This window comes from Silene latifolia, chromosome 7 (assembly GCF_048544455.1).
Source record: "Silene latifolia isolate original U9 population chromosome 7, ASM4854445v1, whole genome shotgun sequence".
Lineage (NCBI taxonomy): Eukaryota > Viridiplantae > Streptophyta > Magnoliopsida > Caryophyllales > Caryophyllaceae > Silene > Silene latifolia.
In genome coordinates, this window is record NC_133532.1 from 93,604,062 (window position 1) to 93,627,646 (window position 23,585).

At 41.5% G+C, this 23,585-nt stretch overlaps 2 protein-coding genes across 2 annotated transcripts; both read right to left on the minus strand.

Moving 5' to 3' along the window:
* Positions 1–15,269: 15,269 nt before the first annotated feature.
* Positions 15,270–17,166, minus strand: LOC141590363 (uncharacterized). Its single transcript, XM_074410960.1, has 3 exons — positions 16,594–17,166; positions 16,036–16,235; positions 15,270–15,930 (listed from the first exon to the last, which is right to left on the minus strand). The coding sequence occupies exons 1-3, from the start codon at positions 17,164–17,166 to the stop codon at positions 15,270–15,272; spliced, it is 1,434 nt and encodes a 477-aa protein (XP_074267061.1).
* Positions 17,167–17,172: 6 nt separating this feature from the next.
* Positions 17,173–20,201, minus strand: LOC141590364 (uncharacterized). The gene is made up of 5 exons (XM_074410961.1): positions 19,894–20,201; positions 19,123–19,846; positions 18,767–19,038; positions 18,187–18,403; positions 17,173–17,892 (listed from the first exon to the last, which is right to left on the minus strand). The coding sequence occupies exons 1-5, from the start codon at positions 20,199–20,201 to the stop codon at positions 17,173–17,175; spliced, it is 2,241 nt and encodes a 746-aa protein (XP_074267062.1).
* Between the last annotated feature and the right edge of the window lie 3,384 nt (positions 20,202–23,585).

A 23,585-nucleotide genomic window follows, 5' to 3' on the forward strand; every position in this document is an offset into this window, starting at 1 on the left:
GACGCGACATAATTATGTGAATGAGACTCGATTATACAATCACCTTACCGACACCAGGACACGCCCAGACGTACCTATAACCACCGGTGCCACGAACACGCCCACGACACCCTGCCTAACACAAAGGTACCGGGACCGGCCCAGACGTACTGGGTCCGGAATCAAACCGGATCCCCTACTAGACGTCGTGTCTTAACCACACGAGTCCCTTCGTGACTAAAGCCATTAGTATGCACATCCCCCTTAGAGTGGGAATCTCCAAGGGGCGACCCGAGCACAAGACGATTTCCCGACCGTCTCACGTCTCCTCAACAATAAGGTTGTAACACTACGGTTTTCTGTACTGTTGGGTACTCTATCGAGTAAGGCTTACTCTGTCAAGTAAGTGAGTTTTGGTTACGAAAAAGTGTACTGTCTGATGGGTACTCGATCGAGTAGGGGGAACTCGATCGAGTAAGTCGGTTTTACGGGTTGTTTTTGACGGGTTTCGTTAGCAATGCGATAAAGATATATAAACACCTTTCGTCATCTCTTTTTGATTTTTACACTACTTTAACTTTCACAAAGATTAAAACAAGTTACATTACTTCTCTTTTTCGCATTGCTATCAAATCCCAAGACTTGTGTCATCGAATTTCTAAGTTCTTTACGCCGTTGAGACCGTCGCGCTGTGGGTAAAATTCTTGTATGATTTTTATGTCGTTTTATTGGTTTAAGTTGAAACCTTAATTGGGTATTTTGGGGGTTTTGGGAGTATTGTGATTATTAGATGGTAATTGTATGATTGTTTGATTGATAGGAGGTGATTTCATAGAGGAACGTTTCTGATTAGCTGATTATGACGATCTTGGTGATTGCTTTTCCAGGTAGGGTTTTCCTACTGAGTTATTGGTTACATTGTATTAGATGTTTGGTTGATTTTTAATGGTTGTTAAATATTTTTAATCTATATCGTATTGGAATTGGTAATTGGTAAATGTCGATGTACAGTTTGTTGGTTGTGTTTGTCTGTGGTTCGCGAGGTGTGCCCTCGACTGAGTGGAATTACTTGAGGGAGTGGCTTCACGCCCTTGATTCGCCCCTTGTGGAACTTGCCACAAGAGAGGATGTGCACATTACGAAACTTGGGTTTGCGCTCGGTATTGATGAGCGGGGCTTAGGTGGGAACGACTGAGGTCCCCCACTGGCGGTGTGGATTATTGGTTGCGGCCGTAATATGGCAGGACTAGACCTTCAGGCTAGACAGGTGATTGGTGATGTGCCGAAGTTGGGTGATTGTATGTATTGTTGATATTGCTTTATCTGATATTGTGTAATCAGTAACTAACCCCGTTTAATTGTTTTAAAAACCGTGGTGATCCATTCGGGGATGGTGAGCAATTATTGAGCAGTTATGAGATGGATTGCATGAGGGATAGCTGGGATTGAGTCACCGCGTATCAGTTAGAGTCTTCCGCTGTGTCGTTGAAATTTATATTTGTCTTAGTTGGTTATGATGTTTGGAACATTTGTATTTCATTCGACAATTTTGGTTTTGGTTATGTATTGCACTAAACTTATTTAACAAAGTAATTTCTTTTATGGTCCTTTTGATATACATTGCCTCGGGTAACCGAGATGGTAGCACCTCCATGCATTAGGTGGTCTTGGTAAGGCACCTTGGTGTATGGGGGCGTTACAAAGTGGTATCTGAGCGACGATTTCGGAGCCTGTAACTAATGAACCTAATGAACCTAGGGAGTCAAACTAAAATGAACCCGGATAGGACTTGTTAGGAGCTAATGCAAAGACTTGGGAGACGTCCTAAAGTCGCGAACTCGCCCTACAACTTTGAACGGGTCACTATGGGGTGTCATGGGATCGCTATGTGTTTACTAATGTTCTATTGCATATTTTGAATAATATGTTGTATGGAAATATTGGAAAATGATTGTGGTGGAATGGAGAATGTGGTGGAAAAAGGTGAAGTAGATCATATGATAATATGTTGTGGATAATAATGTTGCATGATGGATGATTTATAATGTGGCTTACTAGTAACATGTGAATAGGATGTTTGCGTTTGATGTATACGTATATATATTTTTGTTGCGAAAAGTTATTAAGTTAAAGCATGCGGGTAGCTAAAAAAGTCGGCCTGACTCTATCGAGTGGGGGATACTCGATCAAGTAGGGTGGACTCGATCGAGTGAGCTGAGCTCGATCGAGTGGGTATATGACAACGTTGGGCAGTAGCTGCTGTTTTAGGGAACTCGATCGAGTAAGAGGAGTACTCGATCGAGTACGTTTTGTTGTACGTTCTGGTCAGGTTCTGGAGTTGAGGTACTCGATCGAGTAAGTGGGCAACTCGATCGAGTGACCTCTACTCGATCGAGTGGGTGTTATTAATTGATCGAGTAAGTGCTGTACAATTCATATATGCTTGGAGCCGTAGGCTATGTGCTTACGTTTGTCTATCCTCTTATAGCTCAAATATGTGCCGCCAAAGAGATCTGCTATGTACGCTAGGGCGCAAGAGATAAGTGTGGATGATATAGCCAAGATGCTTGAGCATGAATATGCGCTTACCGAGGCCCTAAAGAGATTTGGCAAAGACAAAGATGCCGGGGTAGACTTTGCCAAGATGAGCACGATGATATCCCGCTTCAACCCAAAGGAGTATATGGGTACTGGTGCGCCAATTTTGCTCGACAATTGGCATAGGGAGATGGAGAACATCTTGAATATGGTTCATTGTCCCGAGGAATTTAAAGTGGAATAAGCTGCGTTCTATTTGAGAGATGCTGTAGGGGAATGGTGGGACAAGGTAAGGGAGAGTGCCCTAGATCTCTATCTGAAGCAGGGAAAGTCAGCTATACCATGGTCTGAGTTCAAAAGAGCTATGTGCCGGGAGTTTGTTCCTGAACATATTCGTAGTAAGCTGAGGGAGGAGTTCGATGCTTTCAAGATGACTTCGGATATGACAGTGGCTGAGTACTCTCATAAGTTTAATGAGAAATCGAGGTATGTAGAAGACATGAGGCTGAGTCAGGAGAACTTGGCACTGAGGTTTGAGAAGGGGTTGACCTACCAGATAATGGAGAAGTTACCAGTTGGGGTCCTTACAGATGTTAAGGAAATTTATGAGCGAGCAGGGAGACTTGAGAGATTGGTCGAGATGGCCAAACAGAACAAGGAGAGAGGTCCTGAAAAGAGAAAGGCTGAGAGTGAGACAGGTGGTCAGTCTAGCTACAAGAGGGGTAACCATAACCAAGCAAGGGCTTACTCATCGGGATCGGGTTTTAGTGGTGGAGCTTCTTATGGGCGTGGTCATGGTGGTAGCACTAACAGCTGGAGTATCTCTTTTTTCAACTGTGGCGGTATGGGCCACAAGAGGCATGAGTATACTAGTGTCGGGGGGAGAGGTTTTCAGAGGCCATCGCAAGGGAGATTATCGCAGGGCCCGTCTCAGAGTTATGCTAGAAACTGACCGGCGGGGTCATGGAATAACCAAGGAGGTCAGGGTAACAACAATGGTGGATCCACCCGCAATGGCGGTAACTCTTATCAGAAACCGACAGCTAACAACAATCAGGGGTCAGCTGCCATGCCATCTACTTTAGCGAGTACAGTTCAGGGAGGTGGACAAAAGACCAGTGGCAAGTTATTCATGATGTATAGGAAAGCTGCCGAGGATGATGCTCACGTGATCACTGGTACCTTTCTTGTTAATGATGTTTCTACCTTTGTTTTGTTTGATTCGGGGGCGTTACACTCTTTTGTATAGTCGAGTCATGCTAAGCTTTTGGGTTTGAAAGAGTTTGAGTCCGTAAAAGATGAGGTTTTTATACCGTCAGGTGAGTCAGTATCTTGTGGGAGGTTGTATTAGGGTGTATATATGATAGTTGGGCAGGTTGATCTTCCAGTGGATTTGTTAGAATTTCCTATGGATGATTTTGAGATGATAGTTGGTATGGATTGGTTGGATAAGTACAAGGCTAGAATAGATTGTCACCAAATGAGTGTCTCATTGAGAGGTTCTAAGGGAGTTAGTGTGTCTTATCTTGGGTTTGTTGTCAACCCCAAAGTCAAAGTGATTGCTGCGGTGACATTAAAGTCTTATCTAAGGAAGATGTATCCTTTTATTCTATGCCATATGAAAGACCATAGTATGGCGGGGCCGATAGCTGATCAGATACCAGTGGTGAGAGAGTTTTCGTATCTTTTTCCGGAGGAGATACCAGGTTTGCCTTCGAAGAGGGATATAGGTTTCAGTGTGGAGTTGAAACAAGGGACGTGACCAATCTCTTAGGCCTCATACCGCATGGGTCTTAAAGAGTTAGAAAAGCTGAAGAAATAATTGGATGATTTGATAGATAAGGGATACATTAGACCTAGTGTATCACCGGGGGGAGCACCAGTTCTGTTTGTGAAAAAGAAAGATGGGAGCTTGAGGTTGTGTATCGACTACAGGGAGCTAAACAGTGTTACAGTGAAGAACAAGTATCCTTTGACAAGGACAGATGATCTGTTTGAGAAGTTAAGTGGGGCAGGAGTCTTTTCAAAAATTGATTTGCGATCAGGGTACCATCAGGTGAGGATTCGGGATGAAGACATACCAAAGACAGCTTTTCGATCGACGTATGGTCACTATGAGTATGTGGTGATACCGTTTGGGTTGTCTAATGCACCACAGTGCTTATGGATTTGAAGAACCGGGTCTTCAGTCCCTTTTTAGATCGGTTTGTGGTGGTGTTCATAGATGATATCTTATTCGATTCCAAGACTAAGGAGGAGCATGAGGAGCACTTGAGGTTGGTGTTGCAAACTTTGCGCGACAATCAACTGTATGAAAAGTTGTCTAAGAGTGAGTTCTGGCTCGAGGAAGTTGCCTTTCTGAGGCATGTAATTTCTAAAGAACGTGTATCTTTGTACCCTACAAAGACAGAGGCAGTGTATAAGTGGGAAGCACCAAAGAATGTGGCAGAGATCAGGAGTTTCTTGGGTTTGGCAGGGTACTATCGTCGGTTCGTGAAAGACTTTTCAAAGATCGCCAGACCTATGACAATGTTCATGAGGAAAGAGAACAGGTTTCGATGGGATGAAAGTTATGAGACGGCGTTCCAAACATTAAAGGAGCGTTTGACCACGACTATAGTCTTAGCTTTATCTGAAGGGTGTGAGAACTTTGAGGTGTATACATATGCTTCAATAAACGGGTTGGGTTGTGTGTTGATGCAGAATGGGAAAGTCATTGCATATGCTTCTAGGTAATTGAAGCCTTATGAGGAGAACTATCCGAAACATGATCTAGATTTGGATGTAGTTGTGTTTGCTCTCAAGATTTAGCGGCACTATCTTTATGGGGCGACCTTTAAGGTGTTTTCAGATCACAAGAGTCTAAAGTATATCTTTACTCAAAAGGAGCTAAACATGAGATAGAGGAGGAGGATGGAGCTTATATGGGACTATGACATGGATATCATATACCATGAAGGGAAAACAAACATTGTGGCTGATGCGTTGAGCAGGAAGAGTGTGTATTCTCTATGCACAGCTTTGTCTTTGATGAGGTTGAGAGATGAGGTGGAAAAGATGGCAATACATGTGATACAAAAAGGGGATTCTAGAGGGGACTTGACAGTGCAGTCGGATCTTTATGATGATATTCATAGGAAGCAGGCTCTTTATTCTAAGATTCGGGAGTAGAGAATTGGAGTAGAGAAAAGGACAGTGTCTCGGTTCTCTATTTATTCAGATGGGAGTGTTCGGTTTGATGGGAGATGGTGTGTACCTAGGGATGAAGAGTTGAAAAAGGTGATCATGGCAGAGGCTCATTGCACACCGTATTCAGTACATCCGGGGGGTGACAAGCTGTATAGAGATTTGAAGAAGGCTTTTTGGTGGCCTGGGATGAAAAGAGAAACAGCTGAGTTCGTGGCTCGATGTTTGACATGTCAGAGGGTTAAAAGAGAGCACCAATGACCACAAGGTAAGACTCAGTCTCTTGAGGTACCTGAGTGGAAATGGGTGTCTATCTCCAGGGAATTTATAGTGGGTTTACTGAGGAGCCAATAGGGTAATAACATGATATGGGTGATAGTTGACCGTTTGACTAAGTCAGCTCACTTTATTCCAATGAAAGATACATGGAGTAAGGTTCAGGTTGCTAATGGGTACAGGAAGCATGTGGTGAGGTTACATGGAGTCCCAAAGGACATTGTGTCAGATCGAGATGCGAGGTTTATTTCTCGGTTTTGGCAAGAGTTGCAGGAGATGATGATAACTACCTTGAAGATGAGTACTGCTTTTCATCCTGCAACAGATGGACAGACATAGAGAACTATCAAGATTTTGGAGGATATGTTTCGAGTTTCTGTGATGGAATTTGTTGGTAGTTGGGAAGATAGGTTGGATTTGATCGAGTTTTCTTACAACAAAAGCTACCACACGAGTATTGGGATGGCTCCGTTTGAGGCTTTGTATGGGAGGAGGTGTAGGAGTCCGATTTGCTATGATGATAGAGCTGAGGCAGTGGTTTTAGGACCACAGATGGTATAAGAGATGATAGAATAGGTTAAAGTGATTCGGCAAAAGATGAAAGCGGCCCAATATCGACAAAAGAGCTATGCAGACTTGCACCGTCGGGACATCGAGTTTCAGGTTGGGGATAAGGTTCTTTTGAAAGTATCACCGATGCGTGGGGTTATGAGGTTTGGTAAGAAAGGGAAGCTGAGCCAGAAGTTCATTAGACCATATGAGATTTTGGATCGTATGGGAGACGTTGTTTATCGGTTATCGTTACCACCAGCTTTGGATCGAGTGCATAATGTGTTCCATGTGTCTCAGTTACGGAAGTATGTGAGTGATCATTCCCATGTGTTAGAGGTGGAGAACATCGAGTTGGATGAATCCTTGTCTTATCTTGAGGTGCCAAAACAGATTCTTGATTGCAAGGTTCGAAAAACTAGGTCCGAGGAACCGGTGTTACTCAAGGTTCTATGGTCTAATCATGAGGTTGAGGAAGATACTTGGGAGGCAGAAGAGGCTGTGAAGGAGCAGTATCCGTCTCTATTTGATCAGGTATGTGTGGTTACGGGGACGTAACCATGTTTCTTTTAGGGGGGTAGGAGATGATCGCATAAGGTTTTGGTATGGTTTTATGTTAGTTTTAGTACAGTTAATGGTTGTTTTGAGTCCGTATGAGTTGTGGTTGGGGTTTGGTTTTGAGTTTTTGTTGCGTTGTGGTGTCGTGGTTGAGTTAGTATGTTTGTTTTTGAGTATGGGTTTGAACTTCGGGGACGAAGTTCATTTTTAGGAGGAAGACGTAATACTACGGTTTTACATCTTTCGTTGGTACTCTATCGAGTAAGGCTTACTCTGTCGAGTAAGTGAGTTTTGGTTACGAAATAGTGTACTGTCTGATAGGTACTCGATCGAGTAGGGGTCACTCGATCGGGTTGTTCTTGACGGATTTTGTTAGTAATGCGAAAAAGATATATAAACACCTTTCGTCAGTTCCTTTCACTTTTTACCCTACTTTAACTTTCACAAAGATTAAACAAGTTACGTTGCTTCTCTATTTCGTATTGCTATCAAATCCCAAGGCTTGTGTCGTTGTATTTCTAAGTTCTTTACGCTGTTGAGACCGTCGCGTTGTGGGTAAGATCCTAGTATGAATTTTTTATGTCGTTTCATTGATTTTGGTTGAAACCCTAATTGGGTATTTTGGGGGTTTTGGGAGTATTGTGATTGTTAGATGGTAATTGTATGATTGTGTGATTGATAGAAGGTTATTTCGTAGAGGAACGTTTCTGATTAGCTGATTGTGAGGATCTTGGTGATTGCTTTTCCAGGTTGGGTTTCCCTACTCGGTTATTGGTTACATTGTATTAGATGTTTGTTTGATTGTTGATGGTTGTTAAATATTGTTGATCTATAACGTATTGGAATTGGTAATTGGTTAATCTTGATGTATAGTTGGTTGGTTGTGTTTGTCTGTGGTTCGCGAGGTGCGCCCTCGGCTGAGTGGAGTCACTTGCGGCAGTGGCTTCACGCCCTTGATTTGCCCCTTGTGAAACCCGCCACAAGAGGGGATATGCAGATTAAGGAACTTGGGTTTGCGCTCGGTATTGATGAGCGAGGCTTAGGTGGGAACGACTGCGGTTCCCCACTGGCGGTGTGGATTACTGGTTGCGGCCGTAATCTGGCAGGACTAGACCTTCAGGCTAGTCAGGTAATTGGTGATGTGCCGGAGTTTGGTGATTGTATGTATTATTGATATTGCTTTATCTTATATTGTGTAATCAATAACTGACCCTATTTAATTGTTTTAAAAACTAAGGTGATCCATTCGGGGATGGTGAGAAGTTATTGAGCAGGTATGAGATGGATTGCGCGAGGGATAGCTGGGATCGAGTCATCACGTATCACTTAGAGTCTTTTGCTGTGTCGATGAACTTTATATTTCTTTTAGTTGGTTTTGATGTTTGGAACAGTTGTATTTCATTCGACAGTTTTGGTTTTGGTTATGTATCGCACTAAACTTATTTAATAAAGTACGTTCTTGTATGGTCCTTTTGATATACATTGACTCGGGTAACCTAGATGGTAGCACTTCCATACATTAGGTGGTCTTGGTAAGGCACCTTGGTGTAAGGGGGTGTTACACAAGTACCACCATGAAAGACCTCCAATACAACACAATCACAACCATACATGACAAATGGAAGAACAATATTTAACATATGACTAATTCATGAATTCAATCCCACAAGTTATGAATAACAACCCTTCGAATACTCACATGACATACCAACTGACTCATAAATGTACAAGCAAGGAAAGACACCCAAATATGCATACACAATATTGAAACCGAGTAGGATAACCTACCTTTTAGCATAATCCATAAGTGAGTCGAAATCACCAAGTATCCTTCTCATAAAACCGTCTCATCTACATAAATCATATAATAACTATCACAAATCACCTTATACTATAATACAACACAAAACCCCTTATTATTAGTCACTAATTACTCATATTTCATGACTAAATACTAATTAATCTCAGACAAAGAGGAAAAGGTGATATTTCGACTTACAAAGGTATAGATCCGGGATTAAGAGGGGTGTTCCATCATCAATCCAAGCTTGAAGGCCAAGGGGAGAGTTTAGGGAGCATTTAGAGAGAGGGAGAGTGTATTAGAGTAAGAAGGAATGAAAGAGAAGTAGAATGAAGGGGATAGGGTTTGGATAATATGATATCCCGAAATATCTTTTCTCGGGTACTGTGGACAAGGGAATTTACATCCACTTTATGTTTTTTATTTCATATTAAACACTTTTGATTTTGAAAGAGTCGCCACTAAATTTTTTAATGGAATTTAGAAACCAAATTGTAGAGATTTTAAGTTCTTGTGAGATTACTTGTTGGGAAGTTTATTTTAATTTCATTAATTAATAACGGTCTCTACTAAATAAAACGATGGCTATTCTAGATACATATCTCATGCGAATATGCAATCATTGTTTTAAACCCTAACTTGTGAATTTCATTCTATGTCGATTTAATGCATTTAACTCGTCAAGTTATTTTAGCATATGAAGTTTATTTAGCTATTCTAGGAAGAAACAAACAAAGAGAGGAAGGAAAGAGATATTCTTACTCTTTAGCATAAGATAGATTACAAACATGTGAATTAATTAAATAAAACATGATAAGATAATCAAATTAACATGCTTTAATAATCAAAGACATAAACTTTAACAAATTAAGACAAGTGTAGTTCATAAATTCAATCATCATGCTCAAATAAAACAAATTTAAACAAGATAAAATCAATTAAATCAATCAAACATGTTAAATTCGTCATGCGATAAACATAGAATAATTCTTATCCTAACAGAAGACAAATCCAACATACAAAGGCCATCCATCGGCACATCCTTTCTACTAATCCCGTTCTCCTTCATTCAACAACAACAAGATACAATAAACATCGTTTATTAAAACAAATTAGTTGGTTTAGTTCTGTCCGAATCTGAATACGAGGATATGTAGATGAGAAGGGGAAACGACCGACCAATCTAGCGGCTTTCTTTCCCCAACTCAAGTCAACGCGGGTATTCTAATTAGCACTTTAACTCATACTCGTATCTATACTAATTATTTCATAATTAACAATTTATACGATAATAATACGATGTATAAAACATAATTAAAAGACGGAATTAAAAGGGAGAAAGGAGAGATTTTATGCAACCTCAATCAACATGTATCGTTGACACCGTCTTGGGTCGAAATCGATCGTAGATTTTATCTCGAGAGGCCGTCGTCGACGAAGCAACAAAGCAACACCACGTTTTTTTGGTAAACCTGGACAACAACTTTCAAACTGCAATTTCTCACTCGTTTCTTGATGAAAATTAGATTTGAAAGATGTTTTGAAAAATAGAAAGAGAGTAGAACAGATATCCTAAAACAAAACAAGCTCGTTCTGAGGTATTGGTCACGAAAAATAAGCACAAACAGAACTGGAGAGACAGGAAAAGCCTCGAAAACAGAGTGTATGACACTCTGTTTTTCGAGGGGGTTCGTGTTCTCTCAAGGTCAATTTGGATCATTAATCTTTATCTAAGATGTAGATTGATGTTATATGGTTAATTAGGAGCAAGAAACACGAGTTTTAATTGAGGTTTGATGGTTGAAAGGAGGACACACAAACTGATTCTCAGTTTTGTATGTCGGTTTTGTCGAGGGTTTTGAGAGACAACTAGGGTTTGTTTGTGGAGATTTATGGAGAGCTTAGAGAATCAAATGTATGGCATAGGGGAGGTATTTATATGGATTTAAAGTAGGGTTTAAAAGGGGAGAGACAGACGGGCTGCTCTGCGCATAGCTGCTGTCCAGTAGCTATTTTGTGGGGTTTTAGGGTTTGTATGAGGGGTTTTCTTGGTTGTTAAGCTAGGGTAATATGGGTAGGATACTAGGGTATGGTTTAGGATTATTGGGCACGGGTTTAAGTGGTGTTTAGAGCGGGTTTTGGACTCGGGTTTGAGCTGAACTAAAACAGGGGGGTCGTGGGTTGTTTCGTTTTGGGGCCTATTTTGGATGAACTTGTGGAAGTGTTTCGAGGTGGTCTAGGTGCTGGTTGTTTTGCGTAATGTGGAGCACGGGTTGGTGGTGATGGGTTGCGGGTTTGGACCAAGTTTGAGTCGGTTTAGAAGGGCTTTCGATGGGCTATACAAACACGGGTAAAGGAAGGAATTGGGCTGTGTTGGGGGGATGTTTGGAACGAGATTTGGGTGGGTTAAACAAAGGGTTTGGGGTAGGATTTGGCTAAGAATCGAACGCGGGTTATGGGAGAGGAAGTTGGGTCGAAAGTGCGTCAAAAATCGAGCCAAATCAAGCATAAAACGAGCTCACAAATCGTGTGATCAAAAACGAGTTTTCAACTTTCGAAATCGATTTTTCAAATCAAATAAGACATTAAAATAAATAATTTTTCAAATCAAATACACTCATAAAACGATTTTTCAAATCAAATATTTATTTTATTTTCAATAAAACAAACTTGAGAAAATAAATTCAAATTAAATAAATAAAATGAATTAAAACTCTTAATTTAAACATCGTTTAAATTAAAGAAGAATTAAAACATTTAAATTAAATATCATTAATAAAACGCTTCATCGACGACGCCCATTCTACATCGTAAAACGAACTCCAAATAATGACAATGCCAACTAGTGAATACATGTCGTCCTATCATCATCGGGTGTTTTGACGGGATTTCTATAAATGCCAATATCGACAGATATGGGTATCTACAGAGCCCCCACTTTGACTGAGCCTTGGACAGGGCGAAAGTCAAAGTATACCACAGGTCCCTTTCGACCTGAGGATTTCGCGGGTCGTTTATAGTCCATTAGACTTGCGTATATATGCTCGCCCGCCATAAGAAGAGATCATACCTGAAGCTTCGCTGGGGATTAATCATCGGTGGTCATCGACCCATTGAAAAGGTGGTGAGTTGAGCCTTATCCTTAGGCGCCTACATATCCGTTGTGACAGAATCAAACCCGTATCATAGTTCGACAGTGCTGGCACGCATTCTGCTAAGCTATGCCCAGAATGGAATGGGGTTTTCCAAATGAGGTTACCATTCCTTCAAAGTTTTGCTTTCAGCTGTGGAGTTCCTCCACTTTGTATTGAATTGGATCGATTTGAATTTGATTTGATTTAGATTGTGGATGTCATCCGTTGATTTTGATAATGGTCTCTGAAGCCAACGGCTTCGGAGCCCCTAGTTGCAATGGGTCTAAAGGAGAAGCCTTTAGAGCCCCCAGTTGAAGCATTTCCTGTTACATTCGAAACATGGAAAACAAATACAAAAATAATCATATTATCGTATAAGCACACATTTAGATCATCGATCTTTGAAAGTTGAAACCTTTTGATAAACTGAGTCATCGACCCGAAGCTTGGATTTGAAACAACCATTGTTGAAATGGGCCTTAGGCCTGGATTTTGAAAAATATTTTCATGCTGGGGATGTATTGCTATTTGGATCATCGATCCTTGAAAAAGGATTTGAAAATGGGCCATCGACCCGGATAAGCATTTTGAAATTGGATTTGAAATTGGGTCATCGACCCGGATAGACATTTGAAAATAGAAATGGAAATGGAAATTTTGAAAATGGAAATGAAAAATGGGTCATCGACCCGGATAAACATTTTGAAAATGGACTTGAAAATGGGCCATCGACCCGGATAAGCATTTTGGAAATGGAAATGATCATCGATCTTTGAAAAAAAGTTTTTGAAATCCCAATTTTCAAAAAGGGAAAGGATATGGTAGACTCGATTTGCATTTTGAAATGCGACAAAAGGGTGAGACTCGTGACTGACGTGGGCGTAGCCCGCTACCTTCGAACAAAAATAAAAATAAAAAGCCGTAAGTGTGTACGGGTTTTAACTCAAACATTTTGACTTGATAAGGGTAGAAATGTAAATTAGCCGTTCCGACTTTCGAAATGTGACAACAATAATCCGCGCAAGGGATGCAGAAGGACAAAAAAAAAATCCGGTTGAAGGGTGCCGCGGCCTCTCCCTTGACCGAAAGCATGGTGGTCAATCCTTGTTTAGGCAGGTTTTCCTATTTCCCTTAGGTTTCCTGAATTCCCTCAGTTTCCATATTTCTTCAGGCTTCCTTATTCTCCAGGTTTCTTTATTCTTTCAGGTTTCCTTATTTCTTCAGGTTTCCTTATTTTAGTCCTCTTATTTTCCTATATAAAGAGACTAAGGCATGAGGAGAAATCACAAATCTAATTCTTTCTTTCTCACATCCTTCTTCAAAACTCTTCTAGTTATGAATCCATTAATTGGAATGATGAAAGGTTGGGCCCAAGAATTCAAAGGGCGAGAAACTCAAGCATTTCTTGACTCGGGTATTCAACAGATACTTTGCCAAAAACAAATATTGCCTCAAACCATTTTCTTAGATGAATGCCTAGAGAGGTGGGATCCCATTCACCATGTCTTTGCCTTTCCTGAAGGTGAGTTATGCCCACTTCCTGAAGAATTCACTGTCTTAGGAGGGTAGAAAAATGTACAAGAACCTGTAATTCCCGATCCCATTCCGGATTGGGAGAGGAAATACCGAGATTATTTGGGCTTGTCCTGTGACGAAGCCCGTAGCATCGTAAAAGGAAATAGAGAAATTTACTCACACTGGCCCATAAGTTCCAAAAAGCCTATGATCCTGCAATTCCTACAGTTTACCGTCGTCGGGTTTTTGGACTTATCTTATTACATCTTTATTGCTTTGAAGGAAGCATAGAGATCCCTACTTGTGAAGGTCAAACTAGGCTTATTGGTGTCATGAAGCAGATGGAGAGCCACTCAAATCCGGCTTAGATTATCTTGGCTGAGACTATTAAAGGGTTAGATATCAGAAAGGCTAACCCGACCGCTGCTTATACTAAATCATCCCGACTTCTACAGGCTTTGCCCCTCTTTTCCCTCTTTCTTCTCGTTTTCTTCTTCTTTTCGCTCTTTTGTTCGGGTTTTTTATCTTTCTTTGTCGTTTTCTTCTTTTTTTTTTTTTCTTTTTTTTTCTTCTTTTTTCTGTTCTCCTTATTCACTTCCTTCCTTTACTAGGTATGGCTCTTCGATCACCTTGTATTGTTTGATTGTTCTACCCTCCCCGAGAAGTATCATGTGAGGCGTTGTATCAGTCGGCCTCTGAGGTGGAAATTGAATAGGTAGTCTGCTTATTGGCATGAAGTGCTGACTACTGGTGTAGGGTTCCATGTTCGATGGGTCTTACCCGGGCTGGCTATAGACTCTTTCACAGGCCTTTCTGATGCTGATAAGACAAGACATATTCCTCTATTGGGTTTGGATCACCCTATCTATATTTATCCGGACCGCGTTCTTCGACAAATTGGCCGGCCACAAATGATTCCCTTGATGGAAACCGCCCCAGGACTGCCCTTCAACCTCACTCACTCTCGTTGCTAGGCATGGCTCTATGCCTGGCACCACAGGACCTTATGGCGCCTGCCCAAGCTAATTCCCTCGACATGGGTGTCTCCTTTATACTTAAGATGGGTCAAAGAAACTTCCCCCGAAATCATAAGGAAACTTCAAAAGGATGATGTTGTAGCCTAGAAGTACTATGAGGAATGCCTCAAAAATCGAGCATTCTTTGAAATGAATTTAACTGCGACCGAGTCTGAACCTAAAACTGATAAAAACCCTAAAGATGATCCTAAGGTCTCAAGTGTTTCGAAAATATTGGGGGTAAAGGCCGATGATGGGCCGACATTGGCTGAGAGATTGGGTCCCCGACCAAGTGCAAAAGACAGACTAGGCCCGCGTGAAGAAAGTGCACTTCCTCCGAAGAAACGGGCTAGAGTGAAGATGGGTGAGACTTAGTCTCGTGATGGTTTACATGACTCGGCTATATGAGGGATAGGTAGCCATTATATTATGTTTTATTATTATTAGATGGTTTAGACACTATGGGCTTCGCCCGAAATTATTGAAATAAATAAAGGAAATGTTATTTATTAGAAATTCCCAGTTTTGCATTTAGAATTACATTGTTTTGGTTGTACTCTTTTAAAGAGTTGCCTACGTATCTACTTTTCAACAGAATCAAACCGGGTTTGTAGTTCATAATTCATAATACAGAGATAGCGAATGTCAGACTTTGAAACTAGACTCAAATACAAATGCAATCCGAATTTTATTTCATAACATTTGAGAATGAGGTCTTTAGGGATAATATTTTTTCAACTGGTCCATATTTGTAGGATTCAAAAAGTCGTTTCCATCTAGATCAGTTAGCTGAACCGCTCCTCCTGTCAGAATTCTTTTCACCAAATACGGGTCTGTCCAATTTGGTTTAAATTTACCCCTCGGGTCTACTGGCAGTAGTGCACGAACCGATTTCAACAAGTAATCTCCTTCTTTGATTTTTCTAGGTTTCACCTTCTTATTAAAAGCCCTTTCTATCCTTTTGTTATAGAGTTGAACCTGATACAACGCGTTCAAGCGTCGTTCATCCAGTAAAACTAAAGAGTCATATCTGGCTTGGACCCAATCTGCTTCAGGAACTTGGCTCTCAAGTAATATCCTTAGGGATGGTACCTCTAGTTCTATGGGCTGAACTGCCTCCATCCCATAAACCAAATAGTACGGGGTTGCCCCCGTGGCTATTCTGATTGAAGTTCTATATCCCCACAAGGCAAAGGGTATCTTAAATGGCCAATCTTTATAGTTATGAGACATTTTCCTCAAAATGGATGTAAGTGTTCTATTGGCAGCTTCTACAGCCCCATTTGTCTCTGGCCTGTATGGTGATGACTTATGGTGCTTGATTTTATACTTTTCGAGTATAACCTCCGTTTCAGCTTTGAAATGGGTCCCGTTATCACTGATGAGTTCGTGGGGTGTCCCATATCAACAAATGATCTCATTTTGAATGAACTGTGCTACTTGCTTTGCTTTTAGCACTTTATAAGACTTGGATTCTACTTACTTCGTGAAGTAGTCGATTGCGACCAAAATGAAACAATGTCCTCCTAACCCAGAAGGGTTGACCTTTTCGATAATGTCGATCCCCCAGGTTAAAAAAGGCCAAGGTGATGTCATGGTATATAGCATAGATCGAGGGTGGTACATGCTGTACATTTCCAAATATCTGGCAATTGTGGCAATGTCGAACATAATGTCGGCAATCTGCTTCCATTGTGGTCCAGTAATAACCAAGTCTCATGATCTTACGAGTCAACATGTGAGCATTCATGTGGGGTCCACATTCCCCGTCATGAACCTCCTCTATGACTTTGTCGGCTGTCTTTTGACCAATACATTGCAATAAGACGCCTTGCGCGGTCTTTTTGTATAGTTGCCCTCCATTAGCCTCGACGAACTGGGTCGAGAGCATCCGTAATACTCGCTTTCCCCGAGCATCGAGGTTGTCAGGGTATTCTCCTGTGTCTTTGAATTTCAAGATTGATGTGTACGAAGGTTCGATCTCATCTTCCTCAGTGCCATTAATCTCATTTATGTATGATGGTGCCGATCTTCATTCTACACATAGTGGCATGCTGTCTATATGATCTGGGATGTTAACCAAGGCTGCCAACTTAGACAGAGCGTTGGCGAATTGATTCTTTTCTCTGGGTAAATGGACATAGTGTATTTCCCCGAAATACTTTTCCAATTCCTCTATCTTAGCCTGGTAAGGTACCAGACTATTACTTTTGATATTCCACGACCCTGTTACTTGGTTAATGACTAAAGATGAGTCACCATGTACCAGTAACCTCTTTATATTTAGACTGATAGCACTGCGCAAACCCAGTAGGCATGCTTCGTACTCAGCAGCATTGTTGGTGGTGAGGAAATCTAACTTGATGGATACAGGTACATGTTCTCCCTTTGGTAAAATGAGGAGGATTCCGACCCCATATCCCATGCTACTCGATGCTCCATCGAAATAAAGATCCCATACTTCATCTTTGACATGAACCACGTTTTCATCTGGGAAAGACCACATGTTCGTAACACTGTCTTCCTCTATTGGATTGTCAGCGAGGAAGTCGGAGACAACCCTTCCTTTCACTGCTTTCAAGGGTACGTACTTAAGATCGAATTCAGCTAACATGAGAGTTCATCTCGACATTCTGCCATTTAATACTGGTTTATCAAACAGGTATTTGATTGGATCCATTCTGGAGTATATACTGACACTATAACACAGCATATAGTGTCTCAGCTTCTTTGTTGCCCAGACTAGGGCTAGGCATATTTTTTCTAACGTGGTGTACTTAGCTTCATATTCTAAGAACTTTTTACTGATGTAGTAAATTGCCCTTTCTTCGTTTTCCACAGTTTGGGCCAACATTGCTCCCATCGCGGTATCTGTTACTGTTAGATACAAGGATAGTGGCAATCCGGCTATGGGTGGACCAAGCACAGGTGGAGCAGACATAACTTCTTTGATCCTGTCAAATGCGGCTTGACATTCGTCATCCCACATCTTGTGTTCTCCGACTTTCAATTTCTTAAAGATCGGTTCACATATCATTGTCAACTTCGAGACAAAGCGGCTTATATATTGGATTCGACCCAGGAAACCTCGAATTTCTTTCTCAGTTTTGGGATGAGGCATTTCCATAATGGCCTTGATTTTCAAAGGATCAATCTCAATACCATGGTGGCTGACGATGTGACCCAGGAGCTTCCCGAAAGTAACCCCGAAGACGCATTTTTGAGGGTTCAACCTCATGTTATATTTCGTTAATCTTTCAAGGAATTTTCGTAAGGCCTTTGGATGACCGTCACGTTCTTTTAATTTCACAATCATGTCATCGACATACACCTCGAATTCCTTATGCATCATATTGTGCAATAACATTATCACGATTCTTTGGTGCGTTGCCCCGACATTTATCAACCCAAAGGGCATTACCGTGTAACAATAGGTTCCTCAATGCGTGATAAACGCGGTTTTGTGCATATCTTCCTCGGCCATCTTTATCTGATTATATCCAGCATACCCATCCTTGAAAGATAGTAGGGCATGATTCGCGGTATTGTCAACCAAGATATCGATGTGAGGTAATGGAAAGTCATCTTTCGGACTGGCTTTGTTCAAATCTCGGAATTCCACACACACACGGACTTTCCCATCCTTCTTAGGTACTGGTACTACATTGGCTACCCAATCTGAATACTCAGATACTTTAATAAACCCGGCCTTGAGTTGTTTATCGATTTCTTCTTTGACTTTCAAAGACCACTCAGTACGCATTCTACGTAATTTTTGTTTGATTGGTTTGAACGCTGGCTTGATTGGGATTTTGTGTCCTGCAATTTCCCTATCGATTCCTGGCATGTCTCTGTAAGACCATGCAAAGACATCTTTGAACTCATTCAGCAAATCTATGAACCCTTGTTTTTCTGTAGGATCTAGAGTGGTACCTATTTTGAGTTCTCTGGGTTCTAAGGTGGTTCCTACATTGATGGTTTCCGTATCTTCGATAACAGAGTTTCTTTGGTCGTATTCCTCTAACCCCTTAACCAATTGCGGAGGCGGTACTATCTCATCTTCCTCTTCTTCAACTAGTCCCTTCCCGGCCTCATTCTCAAAGTCATTATTAAAGCCAACATTTTCAGAAATGGGATTGCAATGTAAAGGAGACGAGTCATAAGCAAACTGGTTCATCTTATTATTAATTTGAAACTGCGCGAAATGCGCTAACATTTGAGCCAACTGATCAGAGGTTAGTGGCGGAATGAGGGTGGCATTCGGAATAGGCTCCGGAATACCAGAGCTAGGGGGAGGTACACCAAAAGGAAAGACTAGGAAAGGGGTGTTTTCAACACTCGATTCTTTAGACTCAACCCTAAGACTCTTATCAGACTCAGACTCAGACTCAGACTCAGAATCTTCATCTGGATTAAGCATTTCTCCTTCTCTTGTGGTCAGCTTGAAGAGCAAACCTCTGTTGTCAGTCCATTTAATAGTTTTCCTCTATCCAGATATAGTCCTTTTAGGAACTACATCAGTGATGAGGGTAGAGGGATCGAACCTATCGCTTCGCATGATCATACTAACCAGCTCTTCGTTTGGTTTTTCCATTTCTCTCTCTTCCCCAAAAAGGAGACCTAAGGCATTCCCGTCTTCGACAGGGGTAGATCCGGCCTTTCTGGGTGTCACAGATAGCACATCCTCCGGAATGTAGTGACAATCTTGGAATATTTCAATTCCAGGGACCAACTTCTTACTCTTTTCGTCAAAAAGAGGTTCGGGAAAGTTGAGACAACGTTTTGCTTCTCCGGCTTTCACGAAGCATCCATTCAGTGTTAGTGGATAAGGTTTTCGGTCTGTAACTGTCCTTCTTTTCTTTTCGAGATCTTGTTCAGTGGGCTCGTATCCCAACCCGAACGTCGTTCCTTTAAGGACCACGCCCTTTAGTACCAAGGTATCCTCCTTTCGAGGGTATAAAGAAAAGCCAAAGTACTTCCCAGTTTTGAGAATGGTTTCACAGACGTGACTTCCAGTATACAAGTCCATGTTTTCTAATTCAGGACAAGAGTCAATCACGTTTATAACCTCGAACCCGCAAGCATCATTTGAGGTATTGAGTGTTACTTCTGAGGCCAGATCCCCCCCAGTTACTACGATAGGGGTAGCATCGAGGGTGACATTTTCTCCTTTGAGAGGGATTTTGATTTTTCTATGCAAAGTGGAGGATACAGCTTTCACTCCATGGATCCAGGGCCTTCCCAGTAATAAGTTGAAGGATGAGGCCACACCAATGACCTGACAACTAGCCTTCCTTTCAATGAGCCCAGTTTGAATTACTAAGTCGACAATCCCGATTACCCTGCGAATCGTCCCATCAAAGGCTCGAACCGTTTGAGTGGTTGGATGAGGTCCTTTTTGTCAAGGCCCAAAACGTGTGTTGTCCTTAGTGGTAGAACATTAACATTTGACCCGTCATCGACAAGGGTCATAGGAACATGCTTTTGAAGACATGCCACAGCAATATACATGGCTAGGCCGTGTTTGGGCCCTATAGAGGGTAGATCCTCATCAGAAAAGGTTACCGCATTGACAAGTCGTGGTGGATTTTGGACAACATGGGCCACCACGTCATTTAGAACAGTATCTGGAGACACGTTCATGCTCATTAGTTCTTGTAATAGGGCTTGTCGATGTTCGAATGAACTCAAAATGAGCTCCCAGATAGAAACATCGGCCTTAGTCTTTTGTAGCTGCTTAATGGGAGGGACCTCTTGGGTTATCTCCTCACTAAGGGCCTCGACTTCAGTAGGTTCCTTAGCTTGTGCAGTTGGAGCATAGATGGCCTTTTCCACTCGAAATGGGCGGCCAGCTCGTGTCAAGTGATTGGACTCGAGAGCCTCTTTCCTTAGCTTTGGACTTCGTCCCGAGTATAGGGGATTGTTGTGCCCTTCTCAAGGTACACATTATCCTCATCATCATTCCAGATGCCATTGATTTCGTTGGCACTTCTGAGAATGTAAGGGGTACAGTCGGTGGCAAAATCCCCAAATCTAACTTCGTTCTCTATGCTTGGGAGATATTTAGAGCAATCGATGAAGTGATTCCCCACAAGGAAACCATTTAGGCAGCATATAGGACGGATTAGGTGGGACACATTGATGCTGTCTTCGACGAACACCGCATTTGAATGATCCCCAAATGGATTGGTGACATTATTGGGCTTCATAGTAGGTATTGGGATTTTTCCATTCTCAATCATATCTTGGATTTCATGCTTGAGGCGGAAATATTTTTCTGTATCGTGCCCCTTCCATTGGTGGTAGGCACAGCATGCCTCCGGCCTGTACCACTTGGGTCGTTGTTCCAAGGGTGGTTCAGGAGTTGGGCCGATTGGGTTTAGCTTCCCTTGGGCCTTGAGTCTTTCAAGGGCATACGTATAAGTACACCCAATGTCAGTAAACATTATTGGAGTAGAGCGTTGTGGTTTCTTGGAAGTTCCTCCTAGGAAATTAATAGCTTGAACATGATTGGCACTAGTAGTTACTTTTGATTTAGAGGAGGAAGCCCCAGGGTATCCCTTGGGTTTATAAAACTCCGCCGTACGGAGGTCATCTTCGATTTTCCTCCCAATTGGAGTCAAGTCTTTGAATGTGCTAAAGTTTTGATATTTTAGCTCATTACGGTAAGCTGGTTGCAGATTTTTTACAAACTTATCGACCATATCGACCTCTTCGGGTTTCTTGGTCAATTTCACGCTTTCAGCGCGCCAACGAGCCAGAAAATCAGTAAAGCATTCCTTTTCTCTCTGGTTCATAACCTCGAGAGTCCTCATTGTTGTCTGGATTTCGGCATTGTCAGCATAATGCCTATAGAACTCAGTAGTTAGATCTTCGAACGTGGGGTAATTCTTTAGATCTAGGTTGTAAAACCATGCCCTTGGATGTTCCTCCAAGGATTGGGCAAAGATAGCAGTTAGCATGCTCGTAGGCACACTCTTCAGAGCAAGGTGTTCTTTATAGGACTTAATGTGCTGCAGAGGATTTTCAGTTCCCTTGAATTTAGAGATATCTGTGGGCACGAAGTTCTTAGGGAGCTCCTCCTGGATTGGGGCATAAGCCCTAGCATTCTCGTAGTGGATGCTCTCCCCTTGAGAGAGCTTAAGTTGGTCTTCCACAAGCTTGAATCGCCTTTCAAGCTCAGACATTTCCAGGGTGGTGGTTACAGGAGTCTCCCCACCTACTTTAGTCTCAACTGCAGCCAAGCGAGCTGTAAGCAACTCCAAAGTGTCGTTCATCTTAGCCAATAGTGCTTCCGTTGACATTATTTTGGTCTGGGGCGGCCTTTCTACAAAGAAACCCCGAACTAATAAAAAATGTGAATCAAACCCCTGCACAAAAAGGACTCAACTCGTAGACTCGACCTTTGACTCAGACCTGACTCAAAGACAGACTTAGACCAGGTAAATGAGCTAAGTGACTCACTTGTGCAAGGTTAAGGTGTATGAGAGGGGTTCTAGACCTAACTAGGACTAAAACCTGACTCAACTGACTTAGACTGGACTAGACATAGACTTGATACAGACTTAGCATAGACTTGACATAGACTTGGTGTGACTAAACCGTGATCGAAACCAGACATGGCTCATTGGTTTGGAAAGGGGGACGCCCCATAGTGTTTTAGATGGGGTATTTTTGTGGCTTAGACTTTGACCAAGTGGTTGACCTACTTGACTTGGACCTAAGAGGTGACTTAGGTAACCCACTATGGTTGAGTTCTAGCCTAGACAAGCTTGGTTCACTTGAGCCCTAGATAAAACCAAACATGGCTTAAACTAGAGCAACTAGACTAGACTTGACCCAACTGACTTAAACTCTATTCTAAGTTTGGGTTAGGTTTGGATTATGGTTTATTGGATTTTGAAATTGAAAAGGATTGAATCGAAATAAGCTTTTAAAATGGGCAACATGCCGTTTTATAAAAAGCTTGATTTGGTCAAAATTGTAATCCTAATTCGGCAGCACTTCGACTTAGAAATGTTCCTTTTTTCAAAGGAGGTAAGTTCTAAAGTTCGAGATTGAAAAGAAGTTTAAAGATTTGGACCTAAACTAGGTCCAGAAATTTCGAAAATAGGGTGTGGGTAAACCGTTTGTTTCGAAAACATTGATCCAAGGATGGGTTTTGAAAAAGGACTTGGTTTTGAAAAAAGACTTGAGAAGACAAGTAGCACTTAGTCATTCACATATTATGGATGCTATGCATGAACCTAGACTCTTCTAACTCTCGGTCGGTCTTCTAAAAGAAGGTCCGTGCCAGTGATCCCACGAGATTAAATGAGTGGTCTCCCCCCATATGCACGTTGCTATATGGTAGGTATGGCACTTGATAATCGCATGGAAGTACCTTTGATATTTAAATTAGACACAGTGGATGTCATCCCCTTATCTCGATCGTAAAACAAAGCTCTCAAGGAGGATGGTCCGAATCCTAAAGTCTCAAGAGGTTTATGCATGATTAACATAGAAAAATGCATGTGATAGATATTCCTAATAGCCATTGTTTTACTTTTCAAGTTTCACTGTCCCCAGCGGAGTCGCCAAATTGTGGACAAGGGAATTTACATCCACTTTATGTTTATTATTTCATATTAAACACTTTTGATTTTGAAAGAGTCGCCACTAAATTTTTAAATGGAATTTAGAAACCAAATTGTAGAGATTTTAAGTTCTTGTGAGATTACGTGTTGGGAAGTTTATTTTAATTTCATTAATTAATACCCAACCCCGCCCGTAACTATAACGGTCCTTTTTTAAATAAAACGATGGCTATTCTGGATACGTATCTCATGCGAGTATGCAATCATTGTTTTAAACCCTAACATGTGAATTTCATTCTATGTCGATTTAATGCATTTAACTCGTCAAGTTATTTTAGCATATGAAGTTCATTTAGCTATTCTAGCAAGAAACATACAAAGAGAGGAAGGAAAGAGATATTCTTACTCTTTAGCATAAGATAGATTAACAAACATATGAATTAATTAAATAAAATAT

What these genes read in the sequence shown, in the direction of transcription:
- LOC141590364 (XM_074410961.1), bottom strand. Translation starts at nt 20,201, where the DNA reads ATGAGCATGAACGTGTCTCCAGATACTGTTCTAAATGACGTGGTGGCC. An exon ending in AAAAACCAAACGAAGAGCTG is followed by an intron (nt 19,039 to 19,122) that starts GTTAGTATGATC and finishes ATATCTGGATAG; the next exon opens with AGGAAAACTATTAAATGGAC. An exon ending in TCTGATCAGTTGGCTCAAAT is followed by an intron (nt 18,404 to 18,766) that starts GTTAGCGCATTT and finishes ATGGTCTTACAG; the next exon opens with AGACATGCCAGGAATCGATA.
- LOC141590363 (XM_074410960.1), bottom strand. Translation starts at nt 17,166, where the DNA reads ATGTTAGCTGAATTCGATCTTAAGTACGTACCCTTGAAAGCAGTGAAA. An exon ending in TAGACAGCATGCCACTATGT is followed by an intron (nt 16,236 to 16,593) that starts GTAGAATGAAGA and finishes CAATGGAAGCAG; the next exon opens with ATTGCCGACATTATGTTCGA. An exon ending in GCAATCGACTACTTCACGAA is followed by an intron (nt 15,931 to 16,035) that starts GTAAGTAGAATC and finishes CGAACTCATCAG; the next exon opens with TGATAACGGGACCCATTTCA.